The sequence below is a fragment of the Neofelis nebulosa genome, chromosome 7, assembly GCF_028018385.1.
Source record: "Neofelis nebulosa isolate mNeoNeb1 chromosome 7, mNeoNeb1.pri, whole genome shotgun sequence".
In the NCBI taxonomy this organism is placed as follows: domain Eukaryota; kingdom Metazoa; phylum Chordata; class Mammalia; order Carnivora; family Felidae; genus Neofelis; species Neofelis nebulosa.
Window position 1 is genome coordinate 49,873,535 of NC_080788.1, and position 15,172 is coordinate 49,888,706.

Here is a 15,172-nt window from a genome sequence, read left to right on the forward strand (position 1 = left end):
TCTCCGGTCTCGATCCCAGGGTCTTGGGATCTAGCCACAAGTCAGGATCTGTGCTGAGCTTGCAGCCTGCTTGAGATTCCCTCTCCCTCTCCCTCTCCCCCTCTCTCCCTCTCCCCCTCTCCCCCTCTCTCCCTCTCCCCCTCTCTCCCTCTCTCCCTCTCTCCCTCTCTCCCTCTCTCCCTCTCTCCCTCTCCCTCTCTCCCTCTCTCCCTCCCCCCCTCCCCCCCTCCCCCTCCCTCCCTCCCCTCCACCCCTCTCCCACATTCATGCACTCAACCTCTTTCTCTGAAAACAAAACCAAGGAGATGAAAGTGAAGATTTCTTTTAATTTTCCCTTGAACACCCTTTCGGCTTGTGTCTTTCCCTGGACCTTCACAGTTATTTGTCTAACTTTGTTATGAAACCTACAAACCACCCTGACCCTGATACTCCTGTTTTGTGAGCTATGCTCTTCCCCCTTTGATGTCATTTTTAATGGCCTTTTTCTTAATTCAACCCCACTAAGTGGCAGAATTCATCACTGCTGCCAGAAGGGTGAGGTTGGGGTTGGAGTGAGAATGCCAGTATTGCGTTTTGATCTGGGAAGTAACCAAGGGAACAGGGAGGTTCTACAGAACACTGAAGGAGGGGGCTCTTTCATTTAAGGAACCACAGGACTGAAAGTTATTCTGGTGATGGAGAGGAGGGCAGGAAGTCACTGTGTTAGAGTTGCAGAGAGAAGATGGTCTTCTCTGTGAACTACATTTCTTGCTGAAAAATCAACCCTTACCATGAAGCAGGTCCACAAGGGGTCAGGAGATTAATAACAAAGATCTTTGAATGGGGAATATTCTTCCTGGAAAAGATACAGGGTCTCTGTCTTCCAGGGCAAATGAATTCATTTCCTCCTAGTCACCCTAGGTCTTTTTTTTCCACTGCTAGAGTCTTAAAGGCCCACTGAGTAAGAACAGGATTTTATAAAAATTTTAGTATTGACATGTAATTGGTAGAATCAGCATGTGTATATGTGATTATATCTATCAATTCCCATTTTATAACCTTGTATTTTAAAAATGACTTTATTGAGATATAATTTACATAACATAAAATTCACTCATTGAAAGTGTACAACTCAGTGTTTTAGTATATTCACATTTGTACAAACCATCACTGCTATCTAATTTTAGAACATTTCACCACCCCAAAAGAAACCTCATGCCCTTTAGCAGTCTTTTCCAATTTACCCTCCTTCAGGCATTAATTCATTCTCCATAGGTTTTGAGTTAGTTTTGTGTATGGTGTGAATAGGGGTCCAACTTCTATTTTTTGCATATGGGTATCTAGTCCCATTAGCATTTATTGAAAGTTCTTTCTCTTATGTATGTTCTTTCTCTTATGAATGATCTTGGTGCTCTTGTTGAAAATCAGTTGACCATAAATAAAAATACTTATTTGTGGACTTGAAATTCTATTCCATTCATCTAGATGTCTATCCTTAAGCCAGCACTATCTTGACTACTTCTGCTTTGTACTACGTTTTGACATTGGGAAGCATGTCAAAGTCTTCCCACTTTGTCCTTATTTTTCAAGATTATTTTGGATACCTTGCAATTACATTTGAATTTTAAGGTCAGCTTATCAATTTCTACAAAGAATCCAGCTGAGATTTTGGTAGGGATTGCACTGAATCTGCAGATCAATTTGGGGAATATTGGTATCTTAACAATATTACACCTTCTGATCCATGAACATGAGATGTTTTTCCATTTATTTAGATCTTCTTTAATTTCTTTCAACAATGTTTTGCAGCTTTCTAAGTATTTTTTTTGTTATTCTTAAGCATTTTAATTTTTTATGCTATTATTTTTAAAAACTATTACTATTTTAATTTTAGAGAGAGAGTATGAGTGGGGGAGAGAGGTAGAGGAAGAGAGAGAGAGAATCTTAAGCAGGTCCCATGCTCAGCATGGAGCCCTGACATGGGGCTTGTGCCTGGGATCATGACCTGAGCCAAAATCAAGAGTTGGACGCTCAATGGATTGTTTTTATGCTATTGTAAATTGAAATAATTTTTTAATTCATTTTGAATTGTTCATTGCCAGTGTATAGAAATACAATTTATTTTGTAAACTGATCTTGTACACTGGGTACTTGTTGAAGTTGTTTATTAATTCTAATTGTGTGTGTGTGTGTGTGTGTGTGTGTGTGTGTGTATGTATTTATTCCTTAGGATCTTTTATATACAAGATTGTGTCATCTTCTGTTTTACTTCTTTTTTTCCACTTTGGATAAGTTTTAATTTTTTCTTGCCTAATTACCCTGGCAAGAACCTCAGTAAAATGTTGAATAGAACTGATGAGAAAGAACATCCTCATCTTGTTTTTGATTTCAGGGAGAAAGAAAGCATTCAGACCTTCACCATTACATATAATGTGAGTTCTTGGGGTTTCCATAGATGCAGTTTTTCAAGTTGAGGACATTCTCTTCTATTTCTAATTTGTTGAGTGTTTTTGTCATGAAAGGCATTGGATGTTTTCAAAGGTTTTTTTTGCACGTATTTGAGATGGTCATGTGATTTTTGTTCTTTATACTACTATGGTGTATTGTGTTGTATTGAGTGATTTTTGTAAGGCCAATCAACATTGCTGTCCTTGTGATAAATTTCACTGTGTCATGGCATATAATCCTTTTTATATTTTGTTGGATTCTGTTTGCTAATATTTCGTGTCTATACTCAGAATGGATGTTGTCTGTAGTTTTTTGTTTTTGTTTTTTCTCATGATATCTTTGGTTTTGGTATCAGTATAATATTGGCCTTATAAAATGAGTCAAGTATTTCCACCTTTTATCTATTTTGGAAGAGTTTGGGAAAGATTGGTGTTGATTCTCCTCTAAACATTTGGTTGAATTCATCAGTGAAGACATTTGTGCCTGGCCATTCCACAAAAACTCTATTTGTCTCCTTATTGGTTATATGTCTATTTAGATGTTCTATTTCTTCTTGAGTTAATTTCTGGTATTTGTGTTTAAGAATTTCTCAATTATAGATTATCTAATTTTTTGGCATACAGTTGTTCAGAGTATTACTTTATAATCTTTTTATAAATGTAAAGTTGGTAGTTTTGTCCTTTAAAAATTTTTCTAATTATTTAAATTTTTATTATTTTTTAGTGTATCTGGAGATACAGAGATCTTTAAAAAAACTTTCTGATTTTAAGAGTTTGAGTATTCTATTTTTATTCTTGGTCAATATAGCTAAAGGTTTATGAATTTTGTTGACCTTTTTAAAGAAAAGACAATTCATTTCTACCAATCTTTATGATTTCTTTTCTTCTTTTTGCTTTTGGTTTAGTTTATCTTATTTTTCTAGTTTCTTAAAGTTGAAAGTTATTTATTAGAAATCTTTATTCTTTTTTAATATAGGTGCTTACTGCTAGAAATTTCCCTCTAGGCAATGCTTTAGCTTCATTTGATCATTGTTTGTTGTTGTGCTACAACTACAGTAAAAAAGTATTTTAGTAAAAATACTAAAAGTATTTTTTAGTTTCCCTTGTGTTTCTTCTTTGACCTATTGGTTATTTAAGACTGTGTTGTTTATTTTCCACATATTTGTGAATTTTCCAAATTTTGGTTTACTGTTAATGATTGCTAATTTTACCCATTGTGGTTAGAGACACATTTTGTATTATTTGACTTTTGAATTTATTGAGGCTTGTTTTATGATCTAACATATGGCCTGTCCTTGAGAATGTTTTGTGTGTACCTGAGAAGAATGTATGATCTGCAGTTGTTGAGTAAAGCATTCTGTAGATGTCTGTCATGTCTTTGATTTATAGTGTTGTGCAAGTCTTGTATTTCCTTGTTCATCTGCCTACTTGTTCTATCCATTACAGAAAGTAGAGTGTTGGAATATCTCAATATTACTGTCAGCTTGTTTTTCTCCCTTTTTCTTCATATATGTTCTTAATGGAGTAACCTTTTTATCATTATAAAATGATAAATAACAATTTTTGCTTTAATTTTATTTTTTTCTGATATTAGTATAGCCCTTGAGCTCTTCTTTTAGTTTTTGTTTGCATGGTATTTTTTCCCCATCCTTTTGTTTACAGCCTCTTTGTGTCTTTGAATCTAAAATGTGTCTCTTGTAGACAGTACATTGTTGGATCATGTTTTCAAGTCCATTTTGCCAATATCTGCCTTTTATTTGGAGTATTTAATCCACTTACATTTAATATAGTTACTGAAAAAGTAGCATTTATGTTTGCCATTTTGCTACTTGTTTACTATGTATCTTTTTCTGGTATTTATTTATGTGTTTATGCATTTATGTATTTATTTTTGAGAGAGAGGACAAACGGGGAAGGAGGAGAGAGAGAAGGGGACAGAGCATCCAGAGTGGGCTCTGCGCTGACAGCAGCAAGCCTGATGCAGGGCTCTAACTCATGAACTATGAGATCATGACCTGAACCCAAGTCAGACACTCAACTGACTGAGCCACCCAGGTGTCCCTGTTTTCTACATGTCTTATTTCTCTTCTTGTTACTCAATTTCTTCATGACTACTTTATTTTGTGTTCTATATTTACTAGTATACTATTGTAACTCCCTTGCCATTATTTTTACTATATTTGAGTTATTTTTTAATAGTTCCACTAAGCATTACAATTATCATCTTAATTTATAACAATCTAGTTTTGATCAATACCAACTTAATTTCAATATTATAATGAAACTGTTCTTATATAGGACTTCATTTCCTACTCCCTCCTCTGCACCATTATTGTCACACAAATTACAACTTTATATGTTGTGTGCCTATCAACAGGTTTGTACTTATTCATGAAGTTGTACTTAAATCAGATGGAAGAAAAGAATTACAAAAAAGCATTTATACTTTCTTTTATATTTATGTAGTTATCTTTCTGGTGCTGTTTGCTTTTTTATGGACTTTATTTGCTTCCTAGTGTCCTTTTATCTTAGCCTGAAGCATTATCTTTATTATTTTTTATAGGGCAAGTATGCTAGTGATGAATTTTCTGCTTTTGTGTATCTGGTGATGTCTTAATTAATGATTCAATTTTAAATGAAAGCTTTGTTGCCTATAGAATTGTTGGTTGATTAGTCTTTATTCTTTCAGCACTTTAATTATGTCCTCCTACTGCCTTTTGGCCTCTATTGCTTATATGTGATGAATCACTTTTTACTTGCTGCTTTTAAGATTCTCTCTTTGTCTTTGGATTCTGACAGTTTGATGATGATATGTCTAGTCAGTCTCTATGAATTTATCCTTCTTGGAGCTCACTGAGTTTCTTGAATGTGAAGACAAACGTTTTTCATCAAATTTTGGGATGTTTTTGGCTATTATTTCTGCAAATATTTTTTCTGCCTCTGTCTTCTTTTGATATGATTGCTAGTTTGCATATGTTGGTATGTTTGATGGTTCCATAGGTCTCTGTAACTCTGTTCATTTTTCTTTACTCTATTTCCTTTTGTGCCATGGCCTAGATAATCTCAACAGACCTGTCTCTTCAAATCAGTGGTTATTTCTTTTGCCATTTCAAGTCTGCTATTGAGCCCCTCTAGTGAATATTGCACTTCACTTACTGTATTTTTAACTCCAGAATCTCTATTTACTTTTTATAGTATCTATGTCTTTATTGACATTCTGTATTCAATGAGGCATTATTCTCATACTTTATTTCTTTAGATAAGATTTCCTTTAGTTCTTCGAACATGTTTATAATAGCTGATTTCAAGTCTATGTCTAGTAAGTTCAACATCTGGCCTTCCTTAGGGATGACTTCTGTTGATTTTTTTCACTCCCTTCCCCTGCCCCCCACCCCCCACCCCGTGTATAAGCCATACTTTCCTGTTTCTTTGTGTGTCTCATAAACATTGTTGAAAACTGGACATTTTAAATGATAAAACCTGGCAATCAAATTCTTCCCCTTTCCTAAGAGGTTCTTGTTTTTGCTCTTTATTTTTTTTATTTTTATTTTTTTTAAATTTTTTTTTTCAACGTTTTTTATTTATTTTTGGGACAGAGAGAGACAGAGCATGAACGGGGGAGGGTCAGAGAGAGGGAGACACAGAATCGGAAACAGGCTCCAGGCTCCGAGCCATCAGCCCAGAGCCTGACGCGGGGCTCGAACTCACGGACCGCGAGATCGTGACCTGGCTGAAGTCGGACGCTTAACCGACTGCGCCACCCAGGCGCCCCTGCTCTTTATTTTTATAGTTGTTGTTCCTGCTGTTTATTTAGTGACATCCCGGGACTAATTCTATCCCAGCACTAATTCTAGTGCTGAAGTTAACTGAAGTCTCTGTTCAGTTAACTTAGTGATAAGCCAATGAGTGGACAGGTTTCTTTGAACCAGTAAGTCTATCAGCCTTTTCCAACAGATTGTGTATGTGCATGCATGCACCCATTGTGGGACATGTGCCTAATGTTCCTGCAGGCAGTTTACAACTCTGCCTTAGCCTTCATTTCCTGCTTGAGAGAGTCTCAAAGTCAGCCATAGAGAATTGGGTCTTTTCAAGTCTTTTCCAAGCATATGTATGGTCCTATACATGAAAGTGGCCTAGTAGATTCCAAGGAACATTTTGGAGCTTTTCAAGTCTCCCTATGGACATCTCATTTCCTGTTTTTTGTTTGTTTGTTTGTTTTTTGTTTTTGTTAGATTTAGCCCCAGTTGGTATTGCTGCCTTTGGTAGCTGTGATGTTAAATAATTACTGCTGATTGTTTTCAACAAATGTCCTAAGGGTAAGGTTATCATCATAGAGCAAGCTTTGAGTCAGGCAAAGTCAAGTGAAGGCCTGGGAATGGAGATTTACAGGTAACTTTCAGACAGTTCTCTGGGGATGAGACTTGGAGAGCTCCAAACCTGTTTTGCCTCCTTTCAGTGGCTACTATGCTAATGGTTTTCACAGCTACCATAGTTATGCATCTGTTGTTTTTCAAAGCTACTAAGGAGCTGGGGAGATTGGGATGGGAATAAGATAAATTGAAACAGCACAAAGTTTACTGTTTTTACTGATATTCAGCCATTTTTATGGAATAGATTCTTCTTGGGATGTTGCAAGCCTTTGTTAATTCTCAGAGTTTAGAAAAAGTGGATTTTGACATTTTTGGCCAGTGTTTCATTGCTTTAATGGAGGAAGAGATCTTAAGATGTCCTTCCTATAAAATTGCTTTAGAGTACTTTTTAAAGATGGGATAGGGAAAAATCATAGAAAGGTAATATTTTCTGAAACTAGTGACCTGAGGGAACTTTGAGGAAAGGTGAGTGGATTAATGTTTTGTTTCTTTCTTTAATATTTATTTTTGAGAGAGAGGGGAGGGAGGGAGAGAGAACACGTGCATGCACAAGTGGGGGAGGGTCAGAGAGAGAGAGAGAGAGAGAGAGAGAGAGAGATCGAGACAGAGGATCCAAAGTGAGCTCTGTGCTGACAGCAGAGAGCCTGATGCGGGGATCAAACTCATGAACGGTGAGATCATGACCTGAGCTGAAGTTGGACGCTCAACCAACTAAGCCACCCAAGTTCCCCAGATTATTGTTATTTATACATACTATGTGATATTTATATATATTTCATAATATACTTATAAAAATATATAACGTGTATATTTATGTTTTATTACAAATTACTGTATTACCCAAAGATAATTGTTTGGAATAACATACAAACAAGAATACAATACAAGAATACAATACAATACAATACAAGAATATTGTATTCCAGAGGGTTTTTTTTTGAGTCTAGATGCTTATGGGAGTTTTACTGAATAGAAAAGTAAGTAAGAAGAGTAGTGTTCTCAAAAGTTTTCTTTTTCATTTTGCTCTTTTAGGTGTACAGAGCCAATGGGCCAGATGGAGCCATTGGCAGAGGTCAGAGAATCCACCTGCAATTATGGGACACAGCAGGGCAGGAGAGGTATGAGACCTTCAGTTATGTGTTTGTTACTGGAGGAAAGGGAAAACCAGCTATGCTCTTCATACAGTGCCTGAGCAGGAAAAGGCCAGCTGATTGGTTGATTTGTACTTAGATAAGACATACTTCCAAATTAGCAGGAAATTTATCAATCCGAAATGGTAATGATGTGTCCTTTATACAACGACAGAAGAAAAATGAATCCTTTTCAAAATAGACCATCTTATTTACGGTCTTTCTTCTTCTTCTTCTTCTTTCTCTTCCTGCTTTCTCCTCCTCCTCCCTCCTCTCTCTTTCTTCCTCCTCCTTTCTCGTTCTACTCATTTGCTTAGACACTTTCCACCATTTACTTTTGCTGTTTACTCAGCCACAAAGACAATTGTAGAATTGCATGCATTATTCTTGATTGTTGAAACCTCATGGAAAATCTGATTGGAATTAACTCATATGGTCAGAGGTTGCTTGATCAAGATAAGTCACATGAAATCTTGATAAAAATTTCTTTAAGTTAGTTAAAAGCTGCTGTTTTCTCTAGTTTTCTTGAAGTATTCTTTTGTTTTTTAACTTTTTATTCTGGAAATATTCAAATATATACTAGAAAGGATAGTATAATAAAATCATGTACCCATTTCCCAGCTTCAACAGCCATCGATTTGTGGCCTATCTCATTTAATTTATACCTCTACCTCTTTTTACCCCCACTCCTAAATTATTTTTAAGCAAATTCCAAATATCAGATTTTTTCATTTATAACTACTTTGGTAGGTATTTCTAAAAGATAAGGACTCTTTTTTTTGTAAAAATGTTCACTAGAAATATTTGAGAAAATTTAAAATATATTAGATGACAAATTCATGTCAGTATTCTTTTCTGTAGAGCCTATGCCTGTCAGTTGCAGGCTTTGCATAAAAGTAAAATGGAAACAGACTTGAAACGGAGAGAGAAAGGATATAGCTGGATAAAACCTTGGAAGAGAGCACCAAGAAAGGCTAGGGACTGAGTCAATAGTACTCCCATCTTGAAGCCACTCTTCTTGAAGCCATTCTGTAGAATAACTCTACAGAAGTTATTAAACTTCTGTAGAGACTGAAATTAAAAGGTTATGGAACCCATTGCAATGTCAGGTCAAGTTGAACTTTCTCAGGACAAGGAAAACCTACACAGCAGGCACCATTGCTTTTGGCCTAATTAACTCTTAATTGCACTGTGCATTCTTGGCTCAGACTAATGTATCATGAGCTAGTTCTTGTGGTCCCTGTCCAGCAGACTGTTTTTTTCAAATCACATGCTCCATTAACACATAAACTTATGTAAGTGATAAATAACTGTAGTATACACTTTTGGAATATCATTATCTTTTTTTTAATTTTTAAAAACTTAAACAGATTGTTTTTATTTTATTTATTTTTATTCATTTAATTCCAGCATAGTTAACATACAGTGTTAAATTAGTTTCAGGTATACAATATAGTGATTCAGCAATACATTATACTGAGTTCGATACATTACTCAGTCCTCGTCATGAGAAATGTACTCTTAATTCCTTAATCTATTTCACCCATCTCTTCCCCCACCTCCCCTCAAGTAACGATCAGTTCTCTATAAGATTGTTTTTATTTAAATTTTTTAATGTTTATTTATTTTTGAGAGAAACACAGAGACTGCACGAGCAGGGGAGGCACAGAGAGAGAGAGAGGGAGGGAGACACAGAATCCAAAGTAGGATCCAGGCACTGAGCTGTCAGCACAGAGCCTGTTGCACGGCTCAGACTCACAAACTGTGAGATCATGACCTGAGCTGAAATTGGCCACTTAACCGACTGAGCCACCTAAGTGCTCCAAGATTGTTTTTATTTTAAAAGAAAATTCCAAATATAATTTTTGGAAAGTATCAGTATGTTTTGAAATATTCTTTCTAGCTCTAGATATCTCTTTACCATATTTTATAAGATACCCAATATCATTGATTATATATATACCTTTATACTGATAAAATGATCTATTATAGCACACTTTGTTAAGTCTTGTATAGTTAAGAGGTACCATATGCATGTATAATGTGAAGTTATTAGAAATTATGGCACATTATTAAACACCTAATTTGTTGTTGATGAATTATTGGAAGAGCTGAGGGAATTGCTGCTAGTTTTATATTTCAGGAGTGAGGCCATGATTTAGATGACCAATCTGCTTTTATGTTCCTAGGTTTCGTAGCTTGACAACAGCATTCTTCAGAGATGCTATGGGGTTTCTTCTGCTTTTTGATCTGACAAATGAGCAAAGTTTCCTCAATGTCAGAAACTGGATAAGTAAGTGTTACTGTTTCCCTGTCTCCCACTGCCCACTTCCCATAATAAAATGCCCTCTTATATTCTACTTTTGGTGCAAGTTGTTTTGGAGGAGCTCCTAAGGTTTTACTTTAGGAGCAAAGATAACTAACATACTGTGCTTTTCCTGGTAATGTTAACTTTGATTTGCTCACCACTTCTTTTTTTTTTTTTTTATAAGTGTTTTAAAGAAATGTTTATTTATTTTGAGAGAGAGAGCGCGCGAGAGCAAGCAGGGGAGAGGCGGGGAGAGGCAGAGAGAGAGAGGGAGAGAGAGAATCCCAAGCAAGCTCTGTCAATGTGGAGCCTGACGGGGGGCTCAAACCCACAAGCTGTGAGATTATGACTGAGCTGAAATCAAGAGCCGAGGCTTAACTGACTGAGCCACCCAGGCACCCCTTTGCTGGGTACTTCTTATCCTATAGGCACATGGCAGCACTTTGCATGTAATCACTTTGGCTTTTCCACAGAGGATGCTGTTAGCCCCATTTGATAGATAAGGAGACAGAAGCCCAGAGAAGATAAATCTTTAAGTATCTGCTTGCCTGTCGTATACTGTGAGGACTTGTATCATCCCAGGGCTTAACACATACATCACATAGATATAAATATGTTTTGAAGGCTTTGCAGATCATACCCCCAGCTCCATGTCTCTTCTGTACTCAGAGGTCCCTTTTCTGCCTTTAGGGCCAGAGCATTGGGCAGGAGGATCCCATGATGGAAGACTCTAGAATTACATTTGCAAAAATGGTCACCAGTACTACACACACACACACACACACACACACACACACACACACACACACAGACCCCTTCATCTTGGCTCTTTGCAGAGATCCTAATCTCTTAAATGATTGGTTAGTAGCCACTTAAAATCCTGCTACTTGATCAAATAACAGTTTGCAAATGTACACTTTTATCTGTTGATGGTATTAGTGTAAATTTAGACTAGAAAAATCTATTAAAGAATACTGTGATGTCAAATTCTTAACATCCAAATATTTAAAATAAAAATGGTTACTTAAAAATACCTACCATTTATGGGAATGCAAGCTGGTGCAGCCACTCTGGAAAACAGTATGGAGGTTCCTCAAAAAACTAAAAATAGAACTACCCTACAACCCAGCAATTGCACTGCTAGGGATTTATCCACGGGATACAGGTGTGCTGTTTCAAAGGGACACATGCACCCCAATATTTACAGCAGCACTATCAACAATAGCCAAAGTATGGAAAGAGCCCAAATGTCCATCGATGGATGAATGGAGAAAGAAGACGTGGTGTGTGTATATATATATATATATATATATATATATATATATATACATACATATATACATATATATACATATATATACACACACACACACACACACATATATATATATACATACACACATACATACATACACACACACACACACACACACACACACACACTGGAGTAGTACTCAGCAATCAAAAAGAATGAAATCTTGCCATTTGCAACCACGTGGATGGAACTGGAGGGTATTATACTAAGTGAAATTAGAGAAAGACAAAAATCACATGACTTGACTCATATGAGGACTTTAAGAGACAAAACAGATGAACATAAGGAAAGGGAAATAAAAATAATATAAAAACAGGGAGGGGGACAAAACAAAAGAGACTCATAAATATGGAGAACAAACTGAGGGTTAATGGAGGGGTTGTGGGAGGGGGGATGGGATAAATGGGTAAAGGGCACTAAGGAATTTACTCCTGAAATCATTGTTGCACTATATGCTAACTAATTTGGATGTAAATTTAAAAAAATAAAAAAACAAGTTAAAATAAAATAAAATAAAACCAAAACAACAACAACAAAAATACCTGATCCTTGTACTTAATATTAATATTAATGAATAAGATCTCTTGAAAACTATCCTAAATCATTAATATACATTAACACTTTTAGCTCCATTTTCAGACAAGCACAATGAGACAGAAAGATACTGGTTTATCCAAGATTATGTGGCTAGTAAGTGAATGTATAGCTCCTGGGACCATGCTCTTAAGCATGACACCCATGGTTCACAAGTCTATCTCTGACAGTTTCTAGACTAGATTTTCATTATTTCTTACCTGACCTAGTCTAATATCGTAATTAGTTGTCTTAACTAGTTTCATCTCCCTCAAATCTACTCTCCACATGGCTGCCAGAGTTATTATTCTAGAAGATAAATATGATCTCATTAAAATGTTTCAATGGCTTCCTGTGGCCCATGATAAAGTACCAGATATTTTACATGCATTACAAGATGCTTCAAAATGTGCCACTGGCTGTCATTCTCATCTTCAGCTGATGGCTCACTGATCTTTGCTTCTGTAATTTTACTTTCGTTTTTACCACTGAGTTGCCCTTCTCCTATGTCTCATGAGGAAGCATCTCCTTATTTTCAGAGTGTTTGCTTAAATGTAAATTTCATGACCCCCATGCAATATTATGCATTTCTTCTTTAAATTGCCGTAATAGTTTGTACATATTTTTATTATGATGTATGCTAAATTGCTATACTTGTTAACATGTCTTTCTTACATGAATCTGTTAAACTCTGATTTGTGTATGTCTTTTTAGCACCGAGCATGTTGCCTAGAATACAGTAGAAATTAAATGTGCTTTTTATGTATTTATGGAAGGAAGGAAGCAAGGAACAAATGAACTGAATTCTGGAAATATAAATCAATGTCTTTAATATTGAATATAGCAGAGTTTTAGAGGAGGTTATTAAATATGTTTCTAAATGTTAAAAAATACAACATGACCATTAAATCAGAATACAAAAAAAAAAATACCTACCATTTAAAAACAACTTGGTGTTTTGGTATTATAAAAGGGTCATTGGCTGTGATTTTGATAGTAGAAAACCTTGTTTTTAAGAACAAGTTTTTGAGTAAGTAATTTCTGTGGTGCATTGTGATTTTAAAAGGTTTTTCCCATACTTTGTATCTGGTCCTCACAAGCTCTGGGAGAAGATTCAGGCAGGTGGCATGTCTTTATTTTAGGATGAGGACTCTGGGCCTTAAATAGTAGTTGACTTCTCTGAGGACATGGAATTTTTGCTTTCAGATCAATAGGCTTTTTAAAATTTTTTTCTTTACATTTATTTATTTTTGAGAGACAGAGAGAGACAGAGCACAGAGAGAATGAGACGCACAATCCAAAGCAGGCTCCAGACTCCTAGCTGTCAACACAGAGCCTGACGCGGTGGGGGTGGAGGGGCTGGAACTCACAAACCATGAGATCATGACCTGAGCCCAAGTCAGACGCTTAACCAACTGAGCCACCCAGGCGCCCCAAGTTCAGTAGCCTTTTATGCACTTTCTCAACTAAATTGATCATTACCAGTTGAAGAGCTATTTAATATTTTAAGTATAGTTTCCCCAAATTTAGTTATGCTTCCTGGACTTGATTTTGTTAATGCCCGTGTTGCATACCTCATTATTTCTCTTACAGCTGAATGATGGTGGCTATTTTTAGTCCTTTATTTTCAGACCTTGCTTCTCATCTTCTTTTCAGTATCGTTAGAACAAATTCTGGGGCTGCCTGGGTGGCTCAGTTGGGTGAGCATGTGACTTCAGCTCAGGTCATGATCTTGCGGTTAGTGAGTTCAAGCCCCACGTCGGGCTCTGTGCTGGCAGCTCAGAACCTGGAGCCTGTTTCAGATTCTGTGTCTCCCTCTCTCTCTGCCCCTGCTCACTGATAGAAATGGAAACTCTGAGACAGATAAATCTTGTCTATCTGGATTTTTTAGCTAATTAGGTAAATAACAAAGTTATGTGAAATTATGTGTAATGTATGCATGTTATTTTGTTTTCCTTATAGTGTAAAAGAATTCTTACAGGTAAAGAAAACATATACATTTTGAGGATTTCATATCTTCAATGGAAAATATTCCCCCCCCCCAACCCATCTTTAAAAAAAAGAAAGTTATAATGTTCAGGGTCAGAAGTAATAGTATCAAATCTTAATTGGGAATAAAAATTTATTATGTATACATTTTATTTTTCCTCCGTTAGCATTTTGAATATTACACGGATCATTCATTTCTTCTTTTTGGGGGGTGGGGTACATATCAGAACAAAGGTACTGTTGTATTAAACAGCTGATTCCTGGACTCTGATTAGCCTGGGGAGAGGAGGTCTGTGTCCTCCCTTTGATTCTCCAGACCTGTACTGGCAGTGCCTTTTCTCTTGACTCCAATTCTCTCCATGCCCTTTTGGGAAGGGGATACATACAAAGGTGAGCCCTGCTGAATCAGGAGACTGAACAGAGAGCTGAGTCCTCTAAGCCTAAATCCGAAATCTGAAAGGAATCAGGCAGTGTTGGATCCACTCATCTGTCTTCCTGGACCTCAGGGAAAAGCCCCTTCTACCCACCCCCCCCCCCCCCAACTCCACCCTTTTTTAAACTGGTTGGAGTTCTACTTATTCTTTAAAATCTGGGAAATTATGGCCTCCATGAAATTTTCTGTGATAACTGTAGTTGTATTAAACTTTTTTCCTCTTAGCTTCTATTTTGTACTACTTTGAGGATTTTTAGCATAGTAGGTTGTAGTAGGTTTTTATGTATTTGCCTTTTTCTTCAGTGAGATTTTTAAAAGAATTGATAACTTTACTTTTTATATAAGTAAGTCAGTGTTTGTAGAAAAATCAGGAAGAAATAAAAATCGCCAATAATCACACTTACCAGAGTCTCCAAAATAAACACTATTAAACATCATTACTGGTAATACTCACCTAGCACTTCTAAATGCTTTAAAGATTAACTTAGTGGTCCTCAAATGTGCATCTGGATCACCCAGAGGGCTTATGAAAACGCGGATTCTGGGCCCCAGATCCAGCATTCCTGATTCAATAGATCTGGGGTGGGTTCTGAGAATTTGCATTTGTAGTAAGTTCCCTAGTGATGGT

At 36.3% G+C, this 15,172-nt stretch overlaps 1 protein-coding gene across 5 annotated transcripts in view; it reads left to right on the top strand.

Moving 5' to 3' along the window:
- Positions 1-15,172, top strand: part of RAB27A (RAB27A, member RAS oncogene family) — a 77,217-nt gene that overhangs the window by 46,665 nt on the left and 15,380 nt on the right. For all 5 annotated transcript variants that reach the window (XM_058737677.1, XM_058737672.1, XM_058737676.1 and 2 more), the window contains 2 exons: positions 7,829-7,914; positions 10,116-10,219. In XM_058737677.1, coding sequence (XP_058593660.1) covers positions 7,829-7,914; positions 10,116-10,219 — 190 coding nt within the window. The remainder of the gene's footprint in view (positions 1-7,828; positions 7,915-10,115; positions 10,220-15,172) is intronic.